This window comes from Protopterus annectens, chromosome 13.part0 (assembly GCF_019279795.1).
Source record: "Protopterus annectens isolate FY-2018-M chromosome 13.part0, PAN1.0, whole genome shotgun sequence".
Lineage (NCBI taxonomy): Eukaryota > Metazoa > Chordata > Ceratodontiformes > Protopteridae > Protopterus > Protopterus annectens.
In genome coordinates this window covers 516,940,013-516,967,636 of record NC_056747.1, presented here as the reverse complement: position 1 = coordinate 516,967,636, position 27,624 = coordinate 516,940,013, and the positions used below count along the sequence as shown (strand labels likewise).

Here is a 27,624-nt window from a genome sequence, read left to right as displayed (position 1 = left end):
AAGTCGCTGCGGTTTCCTAACTGGCTTTCCTTCTGCTCCAGTACTAAAGGCAGTGACTGGGGAGCATGGAAAGCCTAAGTTAGTATTGTGAAGAATGTGCACTGTGGCTACCCAACCTGGTGATGGTAACTCTTGTCTGGATAGGCAAAGAAGTGTGCAGGATCAAGCAGGAGGATACTGGCAGTCCCTGTAGAAATGAAGGAGCTCACATCTCCACCAGTGGTGGGGACAGGGCTCATAGCAGAAATGTCCACATTGTTCTCCTCCTACTGGTGATGTGAAAGGGGAAACAAGCAGCCCTCGTGCCTGCCTGTCATAGCTGTCAACTGTCATGGTTGCCTATATGACAGACTCCTTCAGATGGCTTGCCTTGTACTATACTGGGTGCATCTGTAGCAAGGGAAACAATACGCTGAGTCTCATAAGGGGAGGCTTGTTGGTTGAGGACCAAAGGGCAAAAAAAAAAAAAAAAGGAATGCCAAACAACATCACAGTCCTCCTGGCTCTGATCACAGAGCAGCAGCATGTGACAGGCAGAAGGTATTTCACATGCTACAGTGCCCTACTACATCAGTGATGGTAAGGTGAAGGTAAATCAATGTCATGAGGGTGATAAAGAATTATGAAATGTGGCACAGCCCCCCCCAGAAAGCACATTTTTTTCTACTTGTTCTTTTCCTTTTTTTCCTAATCTTGTGATTTGGGGGTTGGTGGAAATGCTTAAACTAAACATCCTGGAAATGGGAGGTCATCCTCGCTACTTGACCCTTTAACCAGGCTCATCTTCTGCGTTAGAGGGTGGTTACTTAAAAAAATGCAAAAAAGAGTTGCAGAAAGTTTCTTTACGGCACACATTAGACCTGAATCCATTCTTATCATGTGAAATGGTAATGTCCAGGTAATTAATGTATTGTGTTGTATGTATGTGTAAATTCCAGATAATGTGTGGTATTATTTAAATAATACAAAAATAATGGAATGTCATCACTAGGGCCATTCCACAAAAAAAAAAAAAATCATCCAGGAATCTAGTGTATAACACAACATTCTTTCAGTAGGGGCAGCTAAACAAGAATTTGTTTTCCCATCCCAACAAAACCATATTCACATATATGGGGGCACACGCTACCCCCATAGCTACCCCCTTAATCTGTTGGAAGTATTCCCCTTCAAACTGCATAAAATTGTTTTCCAAAATTAAGGACATAATCTCACATAAAAGCATAATCTTATCGTGCAAAAATGAGGAGGTCAAAAACAAGGTTTCTTCAAATAACTAACTCCTCCTCCTTAGGTGTCACTGAAAAAAGGTCCTTGATATCCACATTTTCCAGTAAAGGCTTAACCCATCTATCCATAAAACAGCAAGTGGATGCATTTTGGACCCACTTGCAGCTACAATGGGTCTAAAAAGGGGTTCTTGAATGCTCTTATGAATTTTAGGTATCCCAAAGAAAGTGGGAATAATAGGGAATTTGTGGCTTAAAAATTCATACAGTTTCACGTTAATTCTTTGTGTTAGTACATATTCCTCAAGATATGAATCTATCCTGGAATAGGCTATGTTAATTTCATCCTTAGATACAGGTTTGTAAACTCTTTCATCAAAACGAATAGCCTGCATACTATTAGAATAGTCCACAGAGTTGAAATTTAGCAATCCCCCCTCCCCCCCAATCTGGTGTCATAATACGGATACTACTATCCTGTCCCAGATCTTCCAACAACAACATTTCATCCCTGAAAAGGTTGTAATCTTTTTTCCTGTTCCTACAGTGAAAATTGGAAATGTCTTCCACAACTATTTTTTCATACACATTCAATAGGGGGTGTAGTGGTAGATTAAAATGTACTCTTTCTTTTAAGTATGGAATGCCTATTCTCAGGACCTTGCCGTCCCTTCTCATCTTGTTCAACAAAACATAATGCTGAAATTAAGCTTCCTTAAATACATTTTAAATTCTATCAAGCTGTCCACTATATCCACTCTCCTCTTGGGAATACATCTGAAACCTTTGGAAAATAATCTGAAATATTCCTCAGTAACCACCCTCTCTGTGTAATTATAAATGATGTACCCATTATATGCATTAATTATCTCCTTCTGAAGTTGCCCCTGCCCCAGTAATGATTCCTGTTCTGTGGTTGAAATGGGTATTGTCCCTTCTCTAAATATCTGCTTGCCAGTCTCTCTGAGCACCTTAATACCTGAAAATCCTGTTCAGAATTTTCACAAGGTGCATCATAACTGATAGTCTCTTGGTTATTACATCTTTCACATTCCTCTTCCACCCCAGACTGTACTTCCCTCATAGAATCACCTTGTCTCACTTCAAATATCCCATTTTCTACAGGGTGAATGTCTACTGAACGTGGCAATGGGTATACTTCCCTATTTTTATATTGCTTAGCATCCCTTTCCAATTTCCGTTTCTTTTTAAGAAACAAAGAGTAACTTCTTTTTTCTACCCTGTCTAAAATCCTGCAGTAAAATTCACAGTACTGGGGAAACAATAAATCATCACAAATTAAATGCTCCATTTTTTCAACCTCTTTACCTAGAGCAGTAACTTGTTTCTCATAATAATACAAGATTTTTTTAAGAAACTCTAAGCCATATGCATCAAAAAAAGCTAACAAAATCTTGTAAACACTTCCATCATAAATTACACCAAAGGGAAATGTGTACATCCTTAAGACCTGAGGTACAATTTTCAACGCAATACATTCTTTAAAATACATGATATCCATTTGGAAAGTTTTATATTTAAAAAGTTTCTTTTCAAAACCATAAATCATGTCTTTAAGTGATTGAAAACCATGGTGAGTCACAGAGTCCAAATGTTCATGACATTCTTGCCCACTTTCTCCCAAAGTAGTAGAAAAGGAGAATTTGTTCTGTAACAACCCCTTAAGTTTTCCCCTGTTGTCCATAACCTCATTATTTGCTATGTTGGCTGTATCAGTAATGTAACCAGGGGTGCTACGAACTAAACAACTGTTTGTTTTAGGCCTAACATCTGCCCCATAGAAAAAACAGTACCTGAAAGTTCAATGCCAGCAACATCCTTGTCAGATGAAACAGAACGTTGTGCACAGGAAATAAGGTCGTAGTCAGCACCTTGAGACCCACCGCCATCAGAAAAACTCCTCCCGACTCCATTCTGCCCTTCAGTTTCCTCTTGTGTAGTCACGTGACTCCGCAGCTCATTCAGATGGTTCCAGCAGCCATTTTGAGCTCCCCCTTGTGTTGTGGAGGGTAAATGACAGTTGACAGCACCAGGATTCACAGTTACAGTTGAGTCTTTGGAGGAAAGCAAAGCAATAAGCTTAGCTAGTTCACCTTTTAAAATGGGCACTACTTCTCTCAAGCTAGCTTCATCTGACTCAGTAACACTTGAACTGGAGCCTTCAAAGGTGACCAATACTATCATTGTGTTACACCAAAAGCCTAGCTTTTGCAATTGCAGACTGATATTTGATAGCTATACATCTGACATGCTGTTTTCTTTAGTGCTATTAGCTCATACTATGTGTTGTATAAAGCTGAGTATTTAAGTGTCCTTGAAACTTTTATAAGAAAATCAGAAAGAAATGCAGTGATATTAGCAGAAATAAGATGGAAATGAAACTCATGGAAGTTATGGGAGTTGTGGTTAAAGTAAAAAAAAAATGGACTAAATTAGTAAACAGTAAGGAATGCTGAGACTATCCAAACCAAAGTTCCACTAAATTCCACCAAATCCAGTTAACGCCAGTAAATCCAGTTAACTCCACTAAATATGCACAAATGTATACCACCACCTTATACCAGCATGTAAGCAGCTGCAGAGATGTTGCTGTACCCCACAGGAACAACTGCAAGGCAAATACCAGAAATAAACCCACATGGTTGAACCACAATATCAACAAGCTTTATAATAAAAGGAAAACAATGTTAACCAAAAGTAAGAAGAGTAATTCCCAGAATGTTAGAGCTCTTGTCATTGAAATAAACAAACAACTTAGGAGCTTAATAAAATCCACCCAAGTCATGTTTGAGGCTAAAATAGCTACCTAAGCCAAAGACAATCACAAGGCATTTTTTTTTAGATATGTTCGTAATCTCAAACGTATACCACAGCAATGTGCTGATTTGATTGCGAATGATGTTACCTACTGAAGATATAGCAAACCTACCTTAGCTCTAACTTTACCCCTCTCTCCCCTCTGTCTGTCCCTCAAGATATACCTGAAACTGGCTCCCCTCCCGCTACCACACAAGACCAAGTCCTAAAAGTGCTATCAAAAGGTAAAATACTGCATTTGTGGATCTTGACAATATACCTGGATGTATCTTAAATAGCATAAAGCATGATTTAGCGACACCCCCTAACAACACTGTTCAGTCTCAACCTCCATACAGGTTTTATACCAAACAAATGAAGAACAGCTACAGTCATTCCTCTGCATAAATCGGATCTTCCACACACCCAGGCAATTACAGGCCCACAAGACTGACCAGCCTCATATGCAAAGCCATGGAATTAATCTATCAGGACATAGGAAACCTTCAAACACTGGACCCATCTTAGTTTGGATTCATCAAGGGCAGTTCATGCTTCCTCAGTCCGTTGGATTTTTTTGAGAAGGTCACCAAAGCAATGGATAAAGGTAAAATGGTACACACCACATACCTTGACCTGGCCAAAGCTTTTGACGCAATTTTCAACTCAGACATAGTAGAAAAGCTAAATAAACTGGAAATAAACTCCTAGGTCACCCACTGGATGGCCAATTGCCTCACAGATAGGACCCAAATAATCAAAATAGGGGAAGTTACTTCCACAAACAAACCCCCTCAAAAATGGAGTCCCCAGGGTTCTATGCTGGACCTCTCCTGTTTGATATCTACTTTTCTGAAGAAAAAGCCAGTACCAAAGGGCTCTGGCTAACTAAGTCTGCAGATAACTGCAAGCTAGGAACAGTCATTGACTTGCTCAGACCTCATTAGGCCAGTCATTACATATAATGTCCCCTTTGTCATGTATCTTTCCAGACAACTGCAGCAACTGGAATGCCCACAGAGATACCTTACTAAAAGGATACAAGGCCTAAACCACATGTCGTACATGGACCAACTCATTGCTCTGTCACTTTGCTCAGTATCCTACAGACTACTAACAGGTGATCTGTGTCCGTCATGCAAGGCATCCTTCAACCCATTACTTATGGATTTGCTGTACATCAGCAAGTCAAATAACATCAGAAATACTCGGTCTAGGAATCTAAACCTCTTCTGCATCATCAGAATGGTTTAGAGGGACAGCAATATCTCACAGAGGGACAGACTTCCCATCCACATAAAACAAAGTTCATCCCTCTCCATATTCAGGCACAGCTTAGATCTAAGGATAGGAGCCAGAAAATTTACCCCAGGACCACCCCATCAACTACTAAGGGACAGAGGCAACACCTCAATGCTTTATCCCATGTATGGCCCCCCACAAATTATCTATACTATGATCCCATTATTCTCACTAGGAGTAATACATAATTATCAACCATGGGATGGGGAAGGCAATTATCACCAAATGGCATAGGTTATTTAGAGCGCAGACTCTCCTTTGACCAAAATATCTATGTGGTGATTAGAAAATCCTTCTACCTTGCACAACGTATCCTTCACAATATCTGTTCCAGGTCCATAAAAGTTATAGCCTCACTTTATTCATCCCTTACTAGGCCCACAATTGAATGCATCCTTTGGCATGTAATTTGCCAACTACCTAAACCAACTTGAAAAAAATTCAGTACCCTTAACAATTCTGACAGACAAAAAAACATTCCCATCTACTCAGTGCCATACAGACTGCTGAGGGATGACTTCAGTTTCATCTTCTATGCTACAAATGACCCTACGCTCCTTCACTTATACTGAACCAGTTGTAAATCAAAACCCATTCTAGAGACCTAAAATTTTACTAGCACAAAGCAACACCCCATGGTATAACAGACACCTAACTCAACTTAAACAATTTCTGGAATAACCTGCCATTGCCTATACGGCACAGTACTTCCCTAGCACCCTTTAAAACTAGTCTGGATGCTGGATGGATGACTGCTAATTTTCTCCAGGGATATGTGGAGAAAGTCTACTTAATAGGGGACATTCTCAGTTGGTCATTAGTATTGTGTGATTTGACTGAGCTTTTCAATGGTCATCTTGTCAGTAAACTTAGTAAGAACCTATAAAGTATGAATATTATCAGCTACAGACAACTGAGAATGTTGATGCAAACAACGTTTAATGTCAAGTTCACTTTTATTTCTTGATGGTAGTCACGGGTACTGGCAAATTAAGCTAGATAAAGCTAGTTACAAGCTGTGCAAACTTTGTACATTCTTAGGTGGATGATTTTTTGGGTTATCAAATGAAACCTCTTCAGCTTCAGAAGAGTTTTAGAGAGTTGCAGCTGAAACTATTCAAGAGGTAGATGAAATAATCAATATAACAGATTATTGTTTACTCAGGAGGGCTACAAAGCAGAAACATGACTTATGTCTAGTAGAGCTGTCAGACAGGGCCATTGATTTTCATTCTTCTGGGGAAAAATACTAGTAAATCTTAAATTCTGACTGAGTATCATCAAAACATGGTATTTTCTGGCAAATGGCATTTTAGACCAGAGCACTCATTCATTCCAACCTGTATTTATTCTCATATTTATTATTTATAATACTGCCAATTTGCTTTACTGACTCTTTGATACCTAAAATTTATTTTAATTTTGCGCATTTACAAATGTATAAAAATTATAATGAAATTGCTATAATTGACTGGAAATGTCATTTAAAAATCACAGGTATAATTCCCAGATTTCCTCTCATAAAAATAATTTCATTTTTTGAGAAATGTAAATCAGTGCCCCTACTGCTATATAGACTAAGGCAAGAAAGCCTGAAGCAGAAGAAAGCTGTCAGATTTATTAACTTCTCTCAAAATATATGGGATGTGTACTGACTTTAGAAGGGCTTAAACCAAATTCTGATCAAGTTAAAGCAGTTCTGAACAGTCAAATGCTCAGGATGAATCATCTTGTATATGTTTCCTTAATATAGTACAAAATCTTTCAGAGTTCTTCTGTAAGTTGTCAGAAATAATATCACTCAGGAAGTTACTAGAGCAAGAACATAACATGATTCTGACAAAAAGGGCAAGACAAAATATTTGTCACACCAAATATCTTGTCACTACAGCATCTTCGCTTTATGTGCCGCAACGTATTACTGTGAAAGGTGATACTAGCCAGTGAGGCCTTGCTGCACTGTTATTGTAGGAAGGTAGACCAATACCTTACAGGTTGAGAGATTTCACTAAGCTGTACACACACAGAAAAGGAAATGTTAGCCCTAGTTTTTTGGCTGTCAAAAAATCCATGAGTACATAGCCATAGGTTTTTGGTTACCAAGAAATCCATATAATATCTATATTTAAAGAGTCATCATGGGCCATAAACTAGAAGTCTTTACATAAGGCACCTGCAAGACTTCAACTAACATTACTGGCTTTGCAAAATATGACCCATAAATTCAATACAAACCTGGAAAATTAATGCAGTACATTAGCATGGGTCTATGGAAGATTTTATTTAGGAAATATATGCAAGTCTTATGGATTGCATCTCAATTACTTATGTCTACTGAGAAGCTAAGAGAACTTAAACATGCACGATGTATTAATCTGACTATAGCTGTTGCATGATGTAATCATGACAGACGGCTAGAAAATTACATCTTAACTTCCATAAATATATCAATTATCTTGTACTCACAGATCACTGCTCAAGAATGGCAATCATTATTCATAGTCAACTGCAAGAAATCACACTGTGTAAAATCCACAAGTCACACCTAGGTATAAGCAAGTGCAAAGAAAGGGTTTGTGGCATTCTTTATTGGCTGTGAATTGTCTGAACAGATAGAAAAAAATGTCCAGAAATATGAATTCTGTAACATGATCAGAAACCAAAATTAAAAAGATATGGTGTCTCATGATATTTCACATTTGCCAAGTCTGAAAGTATGAACTGATTTATTGCAATACAAAGATAGAGGCTACTAGAAATTTCCATAGATCATACAGTGGTGCAACAAGTCAAACTACGATTGCAGTGATGAAATATATTTTTGAAAGACATGGAATTGTAGTGAAGTGATATCAGAATATGGTTCTCAATGTGTGAGCCAGAAGTCTTGTAACTTAAGTCACTTGGTGGGGGTGGGGGGGGGTTCAGACACATTACCTCGAGTCTAAAGTACCATCAAATCAGTTGTCAAGTGGAATTAAACTGGCCAGTTAAAAAAACTACCAGAAAATGTAAAAATCTTGAGTATTTGGATTATTTGCCAATTTGTAAGTATATAAATACACAATTGTAATCTGAGGGTCCTCTCCAGTACAATTGTAAATTGGCAGACATCTAAACTACCTACTTAATATTTCTTCCTGGTAATCTGACAGTAAACAAACTGCTGTTGAGCTGTTACAGGAAAGGCAATATAAATTAAAGTTCTATTACAGCAGTTCATCCAGAAATTGTTTCAGTTTTAGAGAAAAGATAAAGGATGATTTTTTTATGACATTTCACAGAAAAAGTCCGGAGTCTGCAAGTTTAGGAGGCAGTGTAACTGGTTCCACAGATAATCCTACATCATATTTGCTTCAAGGTCTTTACTTACAAGCCATTTTCATCTTTAATTCCTTAATACCAGCACTCTCCATTGACCATTGTCAAATGCTGTCGCATAAAGAAGATATTATTTCCTCCATACAACATGAAGAAAAGGGCCTTCTCCAAGCTTAAGCCTGCTATGTTTAATAATTTTACCTTAGTTAGCAAAAATACTCATCACAACTTCTCTAAAGGGAAACAACTATTGCATTTAACCAGTTAAAATGTAGACATTACTCAATGTCAGTTTAACCAGTTAAAAAGTAGACATTACTCAATGTCAGTTTAATAAGTTCTGAATAATTACTAACTCAATTATTCGTTAACTAGTTTCTGTTGATCCTACTGTTGAACTATCAGTCTGTAATTACCATAAATAGTTTGAGGGTTGCTTTACTTCGGGGACTAGTGCTTGTGGTAGTAAAATGTTCCTATTTGTTCTGCATCTCACGGGGCTTCGTCTACATCCACTTCTACATTCTTCCACTAATGTAGCAATCAAGTAAATCAGAATGAATATGCACTCTTCCCTGCGCATACACATTTAGAATAGTCGATATGATGCCCCAAGGATAAATCTCTTAAATGCCACATGGGGTATGACCAACCTGGAAGAATACTTCTACTCTGTCTTGTGAAGGAAGTACACTTATGTGCTCGGTCAGTCCCATAACACTACTCATGTTCCAGGTTTATTCCTAAACATTGGACTCTAGTGCCAGTAAAGGATGTTATGCACTATTAGACTATAAGAAATATACACCCTTACTGGTCTTTGGTATTAGCTGCTATGACTTTTTTTCCCCTATATGTATTTTCTACCTTTCTGAAGTACAGTGTCATACAATGAACAAAAGATGTAAGACTGCATATTTATTATATTCAAACATTTAATTAGGATCATTGAAATGTCAAATGTATAGCTTTTGAAGGCTTGTACTTACAGCAAAATTTCTGAAAGTCTGTTTGGAGTTCTTGCCTTTTCTTGAGAAAGCTTCTCCCCTTCTCCGTACCCAGCATAAAGATCGTTTCTTCATGTAAAGCAATGCAGGCCACCTCAGCATTTAACTGAAAAAGTGCTGAAAACTGCAAGCATAATTAAAAATTACTTATAAAAGCAGATAAAGAACCCTCTTACCCCTCTCAACACATATCTAACTTGATCTAGTAAGGAATATGTTTGCTGATGAAAATTTCTAATGAGAAGATCCCCCTCCACAGCAGCTTCCATGGCACAAATATTTGAAACCTCATTCTACAATTTTTCACATAAAACAACAAACCAGGAAACATGTTCTTGTTTAAAATTATGACTACATGTCAAACACTAAACTCAAATTCTAGTGAAATGGGTACAACAGTGCTTGTAACTTAAGTGATATTTCTGTCTCAACATACTACATTCTTTATAACAGTTCTAATTACTAGTAATTGACAAAGAAGAAGTGTAAGAGCACATATGCTTGTGTCTACTTATGACTAAAAACAAAGAGCTAGTAGATGTGTTTTGTCTAAATGTCTCAAACTGTTTTTTATAATTTTATGACATGCAATCCTGTACAGATGTATGTAAATCTACATTCATATCTTCATTGCAACTTTCTTTATAATTTAAAATTGTAAATTTTGAGTTCACAGTTTCACCTGTATTTACTTTCAAGGTGCTTTTTACCTGTTACATGCCAGCCATCACACTTTGCTTTCTGGACAGCCATCTATCTGTTCCCCCCATACTGTATACTTATACACCACATCACACCAGGGGGGCAGCTCATGGACCCCACTGGAAATTAGCTTAGGAATACCATGCATTTGGCTTAATTTCAAAACAGTGAAACCAAATGGTTAAAAACCTAATTTGATTGAAAATTCATTTTGTTGTACAATTACTATAAACATTATTATTCAGTGAAAAGTACTTCAAAAGGAGATTTTGTGTAGGGTAAGCCCATCCCTGCCCCCCATGTGAAGGGCTTCACTCCTACACCCTCCAACTTAAATATACTTCGTCTATAATTGTATAACCATTGAGACAAAAGAAAGGAAAAGACCACACACCACAGACAGTGAATCAATGGAGGTGCAAAGACAGAAATTACACCTTCTGCTATTTCCCAACGTACATTCTGCTGCATGTTTTCTGCTAAATGTAATTCAGAAAAAAAACAGTTTTCAAGCAAATGCCATTCAACCAAATAAATGGATCCTGCCGTATACTTAGGTGACCTGTTTTGGGGGCAAATGCTATCGTGAAGAGAGGTCATCAACCAGGCAGCTTTAAGGGGTAGAAGATTTTTTTTTCCTGGACTATCAGGGTCCATGTTGCAGCACTCCTTCCCCCATGATGTGCCTGCCATCTCATGCAAGGATCTAATGGTGACTCCTTCGCATGTGTGATTCAGTGGGAAACATGTCTCCCACTTGTAATACTAAGTACTGAGCCAGCAACCTCTACTGGGCGTGAGACATGCATCAGGTCAGGCTGCCACCCCACAGGGCAGTTGACAATGACTGCTCCATCTCCTTGTCATTCACAGGCTCCTCCAGTGTCTGAGGTACAACTTAAGCCCAGTCACCTGGGTTGTTTTTAGTACTTTATCTATGCCACATATTCAGCTATATATTCTCTTATATTTAACACACTTTGATAATGTTAATGTACAAATTTTCTATACTTCCGTTAGATCTCTTCTCCCCAGCTCTCCTCTGAAAAAGTGTTCTTGCTAACCTGGCCAACAAAATAATATAAATAAGTCCAGCAGGTAAACTATCTCTTCTAATGGCAGGTTATTTCAGTCATAGTAGGTGGATCTGCTTTCAAAACCAGGAGTCCATCCTGGCTATAGGGCACGTTATCCATAGCACTCTGAGACACAAGTTTAGATCCTTTTCCCAAACACAGCAGCCCCAAAGTACTACCTAGGAATTTTGCTTGACAAATACTTTCAGTAGATTATCCTCCTAAGCAAAGACATTCCCATGTCCTCAAAATATGTTTCAAGCAAAACCATTTGGCAGAAATAACAGAAACCATAAAATAAGTGCATAGAGCAAGGAAGAAATAAGTAGGGACATATCAGAAAACAGCATACTGAGCAGTGTTTGCTCATGCAAATTTCTTTCCTGGCAGCTTGTCTACTTAATGCAATGGTGGGTTCAAAACACGTTAACAAGCACCAATGACCCAGACCGTAATATTACCACTTTGCTACTCCATTACCAGCCCTGCCTCAGGTTGCTGAGAATTTATTTTTTGACTACTTTTTTGTCTGACAACTGCCAGAAGAAGATACATTATAATCGGAGTGCAAGCAGGACTGTCCCTATGTCTCCTCGAACCACACTGCCTCATTTGTTCGCTCTAATTAAAGTGACAGCTATGACAGCTCAAGATCCAACCTGTTGTTGGACCCCCCCCCCCCCTGCACACACACACAGTTGTAGAAGGAAGTAGTAGTCTACAAAAGTCACAAAAAGTGACAGGCCAAAAAAGATGATATAGTGCACAACTGAGGGTAAGGAAGACATTATGTGTTGTTACTAAAAAAGCACAGAATTTTCAGACAGGAGATATTTAGGAAGACTGAGAGAGAAATTAGAGGAAAGAAAAATGCTTGCACAAGAAAGCTGTCAAAAGCTTCAAATGAAAACTTGTATTCATTAATACAACAGATCCAAGAAAAGCACCACACAAATGAAGAAAACTGGTCTACCTGGAAAAAAGAAGCGACAAAGGAAGTGTGAAAATATAAAGAACAAACTACAGAGATTTTTTAAAGGTATAAAAAAAAACCATGGAAGTGGGAAAGAAAAACAGATTTGTCATGATGCAATATTTATGTAAAAGAGAAAGCCAAACTAATCAAAAAAAAAAAAAAAAAGAAACTCCAAAAATATCTGAAGAGAAATATAGGCAAAGGCATTCGAAAATGATTGCTACAGGAACATGTTCTGAACTCTGTGTAGAATATTTGCAGGAAATGGAGAGCAAATAAGGTGCTCTCAGTCTAGAAGAAAGTCTAAGGGAAGAGCTTCATGATTTAATGGTAATGGATAGACATATTAAGATTAATGAAAGAAATAGAGTATACAAAGTAAATAAATTCCAAAATGTTAGAAGTGTTGATGAAACAGATAAATACAGTAATTAGGGCTATTACGAGAAACTATTGTCATATAACAAAAGTGAATAGGATATATTACTGTGCATCTAAATTAATAACAAATAAAGTCTTAACACAAAAACATACAGCAATAAGGGAAATGAAGGGAAGAAACAAAATGCTACAATTGAACCATCAAACAGAGAAAACAATAAAGCAATTAAGACAAGTATCATGGTTAGAATAATGTTGTTGTTCTTCTTTCGGCTTTTCCCGGTTAGGGGGTCGCCACAGTGGAACTCCGGTCCACTAATGAATGGCGGTAGATTTTTACAGTGCCGAGGTGCCAGCCCGAAGCCCAACCTTCAACGAAGGCACGCCCATTCACACATGTCTTTCAAATGCTAATCGACTGCGGCGAGGGCATGCAGACTCCACACAGAAGGCGCTCCAGCCGAGAATCGAATGGGAGAACCTCTTGCTGTGAGGCAACAATGCTACCGCAATACAGAACAAAAAAACAGACAAATAGACTAGGGAACAGATTGTCAAAATTACTTAGAAAGACAGACATGGTAAAAGCAATGTACAGTATCAAAACAGACCAAGATCTATCATACACTACTGGAAATAATAAACTAAAAAGACCAGTGCAGGTAGAAAAACTTAGAAGATATGTAGATAAATATAAAGAAAAAGTACAAAATAAGCAATTCACTGATGACTCAAAAAGTTTGCAGAAAACATGGAAACAAAGCAAACTGAACAGAAACACTACAAAAAAGACACATTTAGAAGAAATATTTATGAAGAGCCAGTGAAACATAATAAAGAGGCTGAATGTATAGAAATTTTAAAAGAAACAGTGGAGTTCTAATGTACAAAATATGAAATGGGAAGAAGAGAAATTGAAATAAAATTAGGAAAAGCTCCAAACTGGAAAACCTTGGGCACAGATGCAGTACCTAACTTTCGACTGAAAGTATTAACATCTTTGCATAAAGATATAGACCTGAATAAGTGTTACTTGTATGCATATCCTGAATGAAAACCAATATGGTTAACAGGAAAAACAATCAGTGCACCTGCTAGCCATCCTAAAAAATAAGAAAACAGTAACTTGTCTTACAACGATAAACAAACTATATACTGGAAATGATGCGGACAGAGTTTACAGTAATTTAGAAAAAAAACTCAATTTTGGCAATACAACAAAGGGGTAATAAAAGAAAGTCATATGGAACAAAAGATCATTTGTTGCTAAATGAAACCATGACAGACAATTTTAAGAAGGGGAGGAATCAAAGTATGGCATGGATATATTACAAAAAAGCATTTGCCATAGCACATTCAAGGATAAAAGAATGCTTAAAGATGTACAAGATGCACCCAAATTTTATCAATTACATTAGAGCAACCACGAAACAGTGCTAAATCCCTTTGCAGCTAAGCCATAACAAAGGGCAAATTATTATCCTAGGGATAAAATTGCAAAGGGTGATATTCCATGGTGATTCTTTGTCACCACTGTTTTTTGTCTCGCTTTAACCCATTAAGCCGTTTACTTCACAGGTTTAGCCATGGTTACAATTCGACTCACAGAAAACAACCTTCTGTATAAAATTCTTATCTCCTTTTTTAGATGACTTAAAAAGAGAACAGTTCATCAGCTAAGGAGTTGAAAGCACAACTGCAAGTGGTTAAAACTTTCTCAGATGACATAAGAAAGTCATTTGGTCTTGATAAATCTGTAATTGCAACATTTAAAGCAGGAAAGCTGCAGCACCAAGAAAAAAATCAATCTGAGACAGGAAAGTGATATAAAGAAATTAGAGATAGATGGAATGTAAATATATTTGGGAATTGATGAAGGATCAGCATCAGGAACAAATGCAAATAAAACTCAGTAAGGAATACTTTAGAAGACTAAAACTAATACTGAAAATTGCCATGACCTCTAGGAATAAAGTCCAAGCTATAAACCAATTTGTTCTTTCTGTTTTAACTTGGGATGAATGACTGACCTCAAAAAATACTGGATCAGCTGAACAGTTACACAAAAAATGCTTCATGCTTATCAAATGATATATAAAAATCGGTGTATACTAAGATTATATATTTCTCATTCTAAAGATGGTATTGGCCTCCTTAAAACTGATTACATGTACAGATATGTAGTCATGAGACTGCATGCATATCTGCTGACCTCACCAGCTCCAAACACAGTGAAAGTTTTAAAACATGAGGAGAAGTCTAAGATGACTTCTCTGCAGAAGTATATCAGTATTAAGTGGGAATGGAAATTGAACAAGACGTAGGCAAAAAATCAGATAGTAGCTGAATGCACCAAAAAACCCAAACAACAACAACAAAAAAAAACAAAGAGAGACTCTAAGGAGCTGGATCAGATAAGAAGGAAAGAATTGTGAAAAAGGCACAAATACTGTGGCAAATACAGAGACCTACTGGAACAACCTCATGTTGACCAGGGTTTGACACAGGAATGATTATGGACAGGTGAATTGAAACCAAAAGAGGAGAGGTTAATAATGGCAGACCAGGTAATTGACTACATATACTTTAGTTTGCAGAGTCCATTGAACATGTGGGAGAAACAGACAAGTGTAAGTTTTGTAAAAAAAAAAAGTACAGTTGTGTACACTTACCATAAATGTAGATGTTCGAGTGTATTCACTGTTGCAGTCATTACATTTGGGTTATCTGCTTGCAGATTCACTATACAATCTCAAAATACTGAAATGTCAAATTTCAGTATTTTGAGACTGAATAGTCGAAAAACCACATACACGAATACTACAATTGCGACCATTCACACACACACACACACACACACACACACACACACACACACACACACACACAGACACACACACACAAACCAGGACATAATCACACACACACATACACCTACCTAACTAAACAAACATAACAACACATACAAACACACAACCTACCTACCTATAAGCAGGGGTGCAAGCCCCCCTGCACCCCCCTACTTATATATTCTAACTCTGAGGTCGCACTAAACACACAAACACAACAAACACCACCACACACACTCACACATACTAAAATCCCTACCCATTATCCTCAAACACACAACACTTACCTGAAACCCAAAATAAATCCACAAACTGCACCACACGTCACAAACACGACACCACGATAGCGGCAGATTAGACATTTGTGGATTCGGCATAGTGTAGTTTTGGTTAACTGCACTTTCCACTATTCGGTCTCGACATACTGAATTTCTACATTTCAGTACGTCAAGATTGTCTAGTGTATCCCTGCTTGCAGGTAGCCCTCAGCCAGCCTAATTATCAAAGTCTTGGGTCCTGTGTCGGATGCTGTCTCTTCTTCCATGACATCAGGTAGTCAGGGGTATAAAGCATGCAGCTGATGCCATTACATCAGTTTTTCTTGCCCCAGATGTCAGGTGCCCCCATAATGGGAAGCAATTATATACAAGGTTACACCTCCAACAAAAAGCAAATACACCAGAAAGCTTAAATACAGTAAACAAGAAGAAAGGTATAGCCAATAGAAGTCAGGGGGCTGGAGGGAGGGTAACCAGGACTGCAACATTGAATACACTCGAACATCTACATTTATGGTAAGTGTACACAACTGTACTATGTTCTTCGTGTTTCACTGTTGCAGTCATTACATTTGGGTAGATTCCCAAAGCTAAGGAAGGGAGGAGGCAGTTAGAGAGCATTAGGACCAGCTATTAAGCCCTGCAAGACTGCAGTGGCAAAACCAGCACTGGAATTAGAAAAAATAGGCAAGTGATGTACAGAGCTCCAGGTAGCAGCTTCTTGGATGTCCCTGGTAGGGACACCTTTGAGAAAGGCTGTTGAAGTAGATGCAGCCCTGGTGGACTGTGATCTTATCCCCTGTGGGGTAGGTTTTCCATGGTGCTTACAACAGAAATGAATGCAATGGCCTATCCACTTAGAAATGGTTTGCTTTGAAATAGCCTTCCCCTCTGCCCCTGGAGCATAGGCAACTAGCAACTGTTCAGCTTTCCTGAGAGGCCTAGTCCTGTCCAAATAAAATCTAAGTTGCCTGTGCACGTCCACAGAGTGCAGTATTCGTTCTCCTTTGTCCTGTGGATTAAAAAAGAAGGTTGGCAAATGAATGGACTGATTAAGGGCCACACTGGATACCACCTTGGGCATAAAGGAAGGATTGGTCCTGAGGATCACCCTGTCTGCATGGAAGATGATGAAGGGCTCCACTGCCATGAGGGCCTGTAATTCAGACACTCTTCTTGCTGAAGTGATGGCTAGAAGGAAGGCTATTTTCCAAGAAAGGAATTTCAACTCTGCAGTTGCAGCTGGCTCAAAAAGAGGTAGAGTGAGCTTTTCCAATACAAAGTTAAGGTCCCAGGCTGGAGTAGGGGCTCTCCTGGGTGGTCTTAAATTTTTGGCACCTCTGAGGAATTGCTTCAGCAGTGGGTGAAAGAAAAAGGGTGGCTCAGTATTATAATGTGCTGTAATGGCTGAGGCATGAATCTTAATAGATGAGAAGGAAAGGCCTTTGTGGAGCATCTCTTAAGTATTGAAGAATATGCGGTAAGCTGGGCACTGTTATGCCCATCCCCCGAGTCTGGCTCCAGGAACAGTATCTTTTCCACTTTTCAGCATAGGATTTTCAAGTACTAGGCCTCCTTGCCTCCAGAATGACATCCAACACTTGCTTACTGAGGGATGGTATTGGAGAGCTCAGGTAATTAGCCAGGCTGCAAGGTTCAGGGTTTGAAGCTAAGGGTGCAGAATCTGGCCCTCCTGCTGGGACAGCAGGGAAGGGGTCTGAGGCAAGTGCCATGGTTCCAGCAGTGACCTACAGCGCAAGAGGGGGTACCAGTGTTGGCGTGGCCAGTCTGGTGCAATGAGTATTGTCCTTGGTTTGTCCTGTTTGATCTTCAGCAGAACGTTCGAGAGGAGAGACAGAGGGGGAAAGGCATAAACTGAGAGGCTTTCCCAGGTGAAGGACAGGGCATCAACTTTCCAAGCTTGTCGGTGGGGAGTCTTTGCACAGAATTTGTCCAATTGGTAGTTCTGAGGGGAGGCAAACAGGTCTGTCTCTGGGCTCCCCCATTTGTTTCTCAAAATGTTGAATATCTTTGGTTCCAGTTTCCATTCATGTGGGTCCATGAGCTTTCTGCTTAGGTCATCTGCCAGTGAAGCCTATCAGGAATTGAGCTTGTAGATGCACTTGGTAGGTCAAGGCTGTGTTCCACAGAGCCATGGCTAGTCTGCAGAGGGGGTACAAGTGGGTTCCCCCCTGCTTGTTTATGTAACACATAACAAGTGGTGTTGTCTGTCTTTATCAATAATTGTCCTGGAAGAATGTGGTCCTTGAAGGCTGTCAGAGAATTTTGTACAGCTAACATTTCTTTTTGATTGATATGCAGGTGCATTTGACTCGGGTTCCATTTGCCCTGAATGCACTTCCCTGCCAAGTGAGCCTCCCATGCATAGTCTGATGCGTCTGTTGTTAGGGTTTGGGCAGCAGGGGGTAGAGTGAATGGCAGTCCCTTGTTGTGGTAGCAGGCCTCTGCCCACCAAAGGAACTCTGTCTTTATACAAGGAATGATAGGAATCATCGATTCCAGATCCTGAGAATGTTGACACCATAGGCTTTTTAGATACCATTGTAGTTTCCTTATATGCAGTCCTGCATATGGAATTAGTAGGATGCAAGAGGCCATGAACCCCAGGGCTTGCAGTATTTTCCTTGCAGATAGCTGGGTCTTTGTGGCCAGTAGTTTGAAGTAGGCTGTCAAATAAACTTGTTTTTCTGGGTGAGGTAGGCCAGCTGGGAAGTTGTGTTAAAGCTTGCTCCCAGTAATACAATTTATTGGCAGGGTACTAGGTGAGATTTCTTTTCATTTATGGCGTACCTCAGTGAGTTTAGCAGTTTCTTTACAAATGCAAGATGATTTAATAGTATGTCCTGGCTTTCTGCCTGAATTAGACAATCGTCTAGGTATGGGTATATTTGAATATTTCTTTGCCTGCAGAATGCAGTGATTGGAGCTAGGCACTTTGTGAATATCCTGGGCGCAGTAGATAAGCCAAAAGGCAGTGCAGAGAACTGATAGTGCATGTAGCCTGCTCTGAAGCGTAGGTATTTTCTGCAAGATTCCCTTATTGGAATGTGCAGGTAAGCTTCCTTTAAGTCCAGTGTTGCCAACCAGGCATTTTTGCCTAGCAGCAGCTGATGAAGAGTTAGCATTCTGAATTTTGGGATTATCAAAAAGTTGTTTAGAATAGAGAGGTCCAGGATAGGACGCCAGGAGTCATCTTTTCTGGGTACCAGGAAAATTATTGAGTAAAAACCTTGTCCCCATTCCTCTGCTGGGACAGGCTGAATAGCCCTGATACTTAGAAGAGAGAGAACCTGCTGTTGAGCCTCTGCCCACTGATTTGGGGGTAGGTCTGGCCAACCGTTTGGGGTTGGTAAGATGTGGAAGTGGAATCTGTATCCTTGGGAAACTATATTTAAAATCCATTTCTCTTGGGAAATGAGTTCCCAGTTTTTTGCATGCAATCTTTCCCCCTAAAGGAGCAGACAGTTGAGCAGGGCTTGAAAGGTTTAAGGTTAAGTCATTGTGACAGTTTACCATAGGGGGGTGTCTTACTACTTCCAGCTTTGGAAGTGGGACCCCCCCCCCCCCCACTGCTTAGGCCTGTGAGTACTTTGAGACTGTAGCTAGGTGGTCTGCTGTTCCTGGGTTTGGACTGAGAAGGCCTGGATGAGACAGGAAAGGACCAATTCTTAGGCCAATGCCTACTAAATCTGGGAGGCTGTACTTGCAGGAAATCTTTAACAGTTTGCATAGATTTAGATTTTTCCTCCATCTTTTTAAGTACTTCTTCTGCTTTGTTGCCAAACAGGTGGTCCTGGTTTAAGGGAGCATCCAGTAATTTAGCTTTAACATGATCTGGCAAATGTTGCTCTTTAAGCCAAGCATGCCTTCCAAGAACAGACCCAGTGACAGCAGCCCTGCAAGATGCTTCTAAAGAGTCAAAACCACATTGCAAAGTATGCTTACCAACTTCTTCAGCAGAATGCATTAAATCCTATAATTCTTTATTTTCAGCACAGTCAGGAATCAATATCATTTTCTTTTTAAGTAATCCAATAATATGCTGCTGATACTTTAACATATGAAATTGGCAGTTTAAGGCCCTAATGGCCAAAATAGAAGAAGTGTATACCTTCTTACCCCATCTGTCCAGGGCCGTAGAATCTCTATCAGAGGGGGTAGGGTTTTTGGCAGTAGTAGCCTTAATGCCTTTGGGTCCCTGTAAAATGGTCTCTTGGTCTGCAGTAGGATTCTTAAAGAGGAACTTGTGAGAGTCAGTTACTATGTAATACCTGTCAGGTTTCCTGGAAGCCGGAGGTAAAGTGGCTGGGGCCAGGCTAGATTCCAAGAAGGCACCATCTACAATGTCCAGTACAGGAGGGATAGCTAAAGGCCTGTGTTGAGGAAGGAGTAAGAATTTCTTAAGCCTCTTTTTGGAGTCAGCGTAATCCTGGCTTTCCCAGCAGAAATGCTCCCTAAGAGTGTGCAAAGTTTCACCAAAAGAAAAATCTTGTTGAGGGGAAGCAGAGGGTATGGAGTCCTCTGCATCAGAATCCTTATAGGTAGACAAGGGAAAATCATGGTCATCAGAAGAAACAGAAATTTCAGAATCCTGATCAGAAGAATCAGAAGGAAAATCAGTTCTAGATCTCTTAGAGGGAGAAGGCTGGCTTCCCCTAATTAGAGTAATAAGGTCTTCAGCCATTATCATTTGTTTTTTTAGGCATATGGGCCTGACCATGCAGTTTGGACGTTGGTTTTCTAGGCGTGGGTCGAGTTTTAGGCCTTGAAGAAGAAGATGGGGCATCAGTTTGATATGCAAGTTAGTAGGTCTGAATACACCCTCAGAAGCCGGTGCCTGCACAGCGGTTCTGGACCCATCCAAGGTAGAGACATCCACAGGTTCCATAGTCGAAGAAGCATCTCGCGGCATACCGGACTCCGAATGGGTCTCAGTAGCGGCCTGCAAATCTGAAGTAGCGGGTATCAGGGGCTGCGAAAGCACCTCACTGAGTACCGGCAAACTGGCGCCTAGCTTAACGGAAGCGTCGTCGACAGCTTTGGACCTATGCGGTCTGTCTCTGTCTCTATCTTTACATTTTTTCTGAATGTTGGAAGTCGGATGGCTTACCAAAGCCATTTCTGGATAATTAAACCAAGTACCGAAATAGTTTGATGCAAAAATGAACCGACGACAAATAGTTCGAGGATTGATTAAGGCACAAAACCGACAGCGAGGGACATTGTGGTCTGGGCCTAAGCAAGGAATGCAGTACGAATGAAAATCTTTATGAGGTATTTGCTTTCCACAAGTAATACAATTGTTAACTTTTACCGATGTCAGTTTAGAGCAAGAAAAAGGACCCCAAAGGGGGACTTAGCTTTTTTTGAAGACTTCGGTTCTGAAACTCGAAAATGAAAATTTCAGAAGTCAGCCGACTGGCACTTGCGAACTGCTTCTGCTTCAGGCACCACGCGGCAAGAAAGACTGATGTAATGGCGTCAGTTGCATGCTTTATACCCCTGACTACCTGACGTCATGGAAGAAGAGACAGCATCCGACGCAGGACCCAGGACTTTGATAATCAGGCCGGCTAAGGGCTACCTGCAAGCAGATAACTCAAATGTAATGACTGCAGCAGTGAAACATGAAGAACATCTGGAAACAGTGGCACATCTTGTTGCTGGGTGTGATGCACTGGGGAGTATGCAAACACTACAATACTGAAGTAGTTTAGAAGCACTGGAAACATGAACCACAAAGCATTGTAGAGAATGATGAAGTTTAACATGATGTGGGATCACCCACTACCAACAGTTCAAGAAACAAATGTGAGAAAAACAGATATAGTAGTTCAGTAAAAAAAAGTGCAAAAGTAGCACCGATCATTGAAATTGCTACACCCAATGATTACAGTATGTTACATACAGAGATATACAAAGTCATAAAATATCAAGATTTGCATGCAGACAGGCAGCTTACAAGATAGCTGCACACTGCTCTCCTGGTGTGAAAACAGAAACTGAGAAAAAGGAGTGCCACTGAAACCTTCTTGTAATAGAATTCAGTCACTGGCTAGTAAATACACTGCCTACATGCCAGCAAAGAAGACATTTGGAAAACCTGAAATAAAATCAACCAGAAAATGTGAAGAGAAAACACTGTCTGTGAAGGGTTCTGCAACTTTTCAACAAAAAGCAGTTCAGGCTTCAGCTTTGCTTTCAAGAAATGTATTCCATTAACTTAGAGGAGAAATAAATCAAATGCACTCAGAGGTGTTTAAGATAAATGAAACACTGAAGGACTGCATCAATTCAAACAGCAAAAGGCTGGAAAACAGATATTTAATTGGCCATTCAGATGAACTGATAACACTGCAAAAATAAAAGTGTGACATGAAGAAACAGCTGGCTCAATATGAAGTTTCTCAAGAATTGTTTAAAGAAATTGTAGAGTTAGAAGACAGAGCACACACATAAAACATGGGATTTTCAGCTGTACCAGAGAAACTGGAAGGAAAGACTGCATTAATTTTATGAAAGCACAAATAAGCAACTGGACTGCTGTTCCACAGCAGAATTTGTTAATTGAAAGGGCACACTGAGTTTATGCTCCAAACCTGGCCATGAGAAAGCAGCCAAGACCTACATTAGTAAAGATGCAATCATACCAGCAGAAAGAGGTGATCATGACAAAATGTGGCAGAAGGGCAAAGTATTAACACTGGAGACAGCAGAGTATTTGTAGAAAATGATTATTCACTGTACACAAGGCAGAAGAGAAACAAATTTATCCCAGCAATCAGGGAATATCGAGAAGGAGGTGTGAGACTCGAGCTGCTGTTTCCAGCTGTCTTAAAGAGTTTTTTCTTGGAGGATTAGAGTATTTTTTTGACACAGAACAGGCTACAGAGGTAATAAAAATGTTTATCCAAAAAAGTGAGTCAGCAAGCAGAAGGGGACTTTGCTTCTCATGTTTCTGATGGTAGGTCATACAGAGACTTTGCCAATGAAACCTTTTCCAATGTTCCAAAGGAAAATGCTTGAGAGAAGGAAAATAGCACAAGTGTTGAGTAGAACAATCTTCAGTACTTTGGAGTTGAAATACACAGTCTGATGTTGGGAGATGGAGATGAACAGGAGAAGACCAGAAACTTTGAAATTGGTGAATAAACGGAAGACTATAAAGCATTTTATTACACTTGCAAAATATGGTTTTGCAAGAAAAAGTGGCTGAAAAACACTGGACTGTTGTTGACTTTGTTAAACATCTGGGTAGACTGTAAAGCATATACCCGACTTTATATCATTAATGTTTAGAAATACACTAAGTAGGAGAATATGACCTGTAAGTAAAACAATTTTTGTTCTTATTAGTATTTGCATAAAACATTTCATGATATAAGCTGCATGGAATAGACAGTAAAACAATTTCAGGTAGTGTGTAGTCAGGGGTATTTTAAATCTGGGGAAGTATTTTCAGTGACTGTTGTATGTGTTAAATATGTTAAATTAAACAAGTACTTTTTTAGTTGTAAGAAATATAGGTTTTACAGTATAACAAGAGAAAAAGCCTGGACAAAAGCAAGTTTAATGTTCATATGCTGTGATCTTGGGCTGCTGATGTGGGGGTGAGGTATAAAAGTGCACTGATTATATTATTTGTAGAAGCAGGATTTTTTTCTTTATTTTACATAGGCGAGTGTCTCTTGGCTTAAGCTGTAAACAGGTGTTTTTGTAAGTATGTAGACTTTAAAAATAAGTCAAAATGATGAAAACCATGAAAATGCTAAGCATCTTACAACTGCAAAGACATTAGCTTGTTGTTTTCCACTGGCATATGTTCAGTGGAGTCCAGATGCCTGCAGCTGAGGACAGCTGTGCATGTTTTTCTGAGTGAAATTTACAAAGACTCATTGCCGAGTACATTTTCATGAAGACAACCTGTCTGCAAGCGCAAGCAGTTAATCTTTAGAATTCTGAGCATTCTTTGCAGAGGAAAATGCAAAATGTAAAAGTGCAATGGCAAGCAGTTTATCAAAACACTAAGCTTGAAATTATTGGACGTGAATAAGAGGTAACACTCCCTAACACCCTTAATACAGTTAAAAAGAGAAGTGTACAATTTAGTTTTATTTAAAAATAGCCAATGCACTTTTTCTTAGGGCTAAAAGGTAATGTTTTCTGAATGCATACAAGCTGTTTTTCATATTTGGGAGAGGAAGCGAGATAAGAAAAGAGCAGACAGCAATCAGTGTATGTGGAGCACAGGCTGACTTCAGGTTAGATAATGCTTGCAGGTGCAGCTGTCTATTTGGGGTAATTTTACCTTCTAGAGGGTTAAATTTCATATCTTGAAGGTGTACATAGTTTTGTGTGTTGATTCCAAGTTAACAGGGGAAGGGAAGGAGATGCTTTGTATTTATTTATTTTTTCTGAGCATTTTCATTAAACCAAAAAATGTTTTGAAAACGTGACACAGGTTCAAACAGAGATGAGAAGAAAATAGAAGTTATGTACTTACCATAACTTTCCATGCGAGTTGATTATCTCGCCTTTATTCTCACTGATGGGTTCGGAGCCGATCCTCGGTTCCGACACAGCCGATAGCAAGCTCAAGGTACACAGCCGATAGCAAGCTCAAGGTTTGCCAGTAGCTCGAGACCAAGCCCCTTATTCCACAATGCACTGCTGGAATTACCTCAGATCTTGTTTGCTGCGAATAACAGTGTATATATATATATATATATATATATATATATATATATATATATATACATAAATACAACATATACATACCCTCTTATATATATCTATGAAGAACACTTCCCAAAGGGGAAGAAGGAATATTGAATAACCGGGATGGTACTAGCCTCTAAGTCAAAAGTCAGCCTGGAGGAGGAAGGAGGGAGGGACGTGAGGAATAAAGGTGAGATAAACAACTCACATGGAACGTTATGGTAAGTACATAAATTCTATATGTGAAGTTGTTAAATCTCGCCGTTTATTCTCACTGATGGGTAGCGTCCCTAACACCCTCAACCTTGGGTGGGTCATGGGAGTATGTTCTTCAGTACCGTAGAACCAAAGGAAGACCTGTCCCTTGAAGTCCTATCTACTTTGCAATGTGTGATAAAGGTATGAGGCTTAGACCAAGTGGCTGTAGCGCAAATATTGTCAAGGGGCAATTTAGCTTGAAAAGCAGAAGAGGTAGAGACAGCTCTGATAGAATGACCTTTTGGTATGCGAGTTAAAGGCATGCTGGCATTCTTATAAACAAAGGATATACAATCGGATAACCATTTGGATAAAGTTGTTTTAGCCACTGGATTGCCTTTTCTTGCTTCTGAGAAGGATACAAAATGTTGGTCTGATTTCCTAATATCCTTAGTTCTGTCAAGATAAAATCTGAGCCGTCTGTGAACATCAAGTTTGTGCAGCATATATTCCAATTTGCTAGAGTGGTCGGGGAAAAAGACTGGCAGTTCAATGACCTGATTGATATTTGACTCAGAACAGACTTTGGGTAAAAATGAGGGGTTTGTTCTGAGAGATACTCTATCAGTATGGAAGATTATGTAGGGTGGTCTGATAGATGATGCTTGAAGTTCTGACACTCTGCGGGCAGACATAATGGCCACAAGAAAAATTGTTTTCCAAGATAAAAATTTTAAATCACAAGAAGATGCTGGTTTAAAAGGGGTAAGAATAATTTGAGACAGCATAAGGTTTAAATTCCAGGGAGAAAAGGGAATTTTGATCGGTGGTCTCATATGAAGAACGCCTTTAAGGAAGGTTTTAGATAATTTATGGCTCATAATATCTGAGCCACCAAGACTAAGGTGAAAATTTGAGATAGCAGCTAACTGAACTCAAACTGTAGCAGCTGCTGCCCCTTCCTTAAAAATTTTTGTTAGAAATTCTAAAATTGAACATAGCGGAGCTTGGAAAGGGTCAATGTTCTGCACATTGGCCCAAATTGAGAACCTTTTCCATTTACTGCCATATAATTTCCTGGTAAACGGCTTGTGAGAAGATAAGAGAATTTGTCTTGTATCTTCTGAAATTGAATGAAGCCTGGCTATTAGGGGAAGTGGATTAGCCAAGCAGACAGTTTCAGGGACTGCAGAGAAGGATGAAGATCCCCTGATGGGTGAAGTCAGAAGGTCCGGATCTGGGTCCAGAATCCATGGATCTTCCAACAGATGATGGTGGAGAAACAGAAACCAAATTTGTTGAGGCCAGCAGTGGGCTATGAGTATCACAGTCCTTCCCAGTGATTTTGCTTTCTGTAAAAATCTGGGTATTAATGGGAAGGGTGGAAATGCATAGAGGAGACCCGGGGGGCCAATCGTGTAAAAGTGCGTCTCTCGGGGGTGACCGGGAGGTGGTATTAGGGCAAAGTAGCTTCTGCATTATGAATTGATGTGGCTGGCAAAAAGGTCGCAGCAAGGCTGGCCCCATTTGCGGAAAATCAACTCCACAACCTGTTGTTTGAGAGACCACTCGTGAGGGAGTAATATTGCCCTGCTTAGCTTGTCCGCTATCACATTTGATTTCCCTGGGATGTGCATTGCTAACAGAAAATGCTGGGATGACACAGCCCATTGCCGGACCCTGAGGGCTTCTTGACAAAGGGGGTAAGAGTTGGTTCCGCCCTGCTTGTTCAAGTACCAGACTACTGACATGTTGTCGGTCTGAACTGCAATAGTCCCTAGAGGGAGAGAGTCCTGAAAGTACTGCAACGCCAGAAGTACCGCTCTCAACTCTAGAACATTGGATGTGCAGATGTGATTCTTGATCTGTCCATATGCCTTGGGCAGTCTTTCCCTGAAAATGCCCCCCCCCCTATCAGGGAAGTGTCTGTGGTCACAGTGGCTACTGGGGGGGGGGAACAAAGGGTCTTCCGATTGTGACATGAAGAGACGTCAACCACCACCGAAGGTCTCTCCTGCAAGAATCCATGATAAGAATCATGTGGTGCATCGGTAGTTTCTGGTAAGACCACTGAGCGAAGAGGAGCCATTGAAGAATTCGCACATGCATCCTTGCGAGTGGTACAGCCAGGATTGCTGCCACCATCAAACCTAGTACTTTCAATACCTCCGCTGCTGTAGCTTTGTTCTTTGACACCAGTGAGCTGATGTTTTGGTGGAGAAGAGAGACTCTTTCGATAGGGAGTGGTAGTTGAGGTATCTAACTCTGCTCCTATAAAAACTGTATGCTGTGATGGCGATAAGGCAGACTTTTCGAAGTTGATTGTAATGCCTAACTGATGGCAGAGTGTCAGAGTGTATTGTGTTGCCCGAGTCAATTGATGCCTGGTGGTAGCAGTGAGGAGCCAATCGTCTAGGTATGGAAACACCTGGAATCCTTGACGCCTCAGGTGAGCTGCGACCACTGCCATGCATTTGGTGAACACTCTGGGGCTGTAGTGAGACCAAAGGGCAGGGCTCGAAACTGGTAATGATTGGCTTCCAGCCGGAAGCGCAGATGATATCTGGAGCGTCTGTTCATCTTTATGTGATAGTTCGCATCCTTGAGATATATGGAGCACATCCAATCGTCTTTCCCTAAGAAGGGAAGAATGGACTGAAGCGTGACCATTCGGAACTTCTTTTTCTTTACGAACTGGTTGAGTCTGTTGAGGTCCAAGATAGGTCTCCAGTCTCCTGTTTTCTTTGGT

The 27,624-nt window shown here is 39.9% G+C and overlaps 1 protein-coding gene across 1 annotated transcript in view; it reads right to left on the bottom strand.

Annotated features, from left to right (window-relative positions):
* The window catches only part of GTF2IRD1 (GTF2I repeat domain containing 1), a gene marked incomplete in the record, with an annotated part of 795,304 nt that overhangs the window by 577,180 nt on the left and 190,500 nt on the right, over positions 1–27,624 (bottom strand). The window contains 2 exon segments of the mRNA XM_044054146.1: positions 3,044–3,304; positions 9,659–9,800. Of these exon segments, the coding sequence (XP_043910081.1) occupies positions 3,044–3,304; positions 9,659–9,800 (403 nt within the window).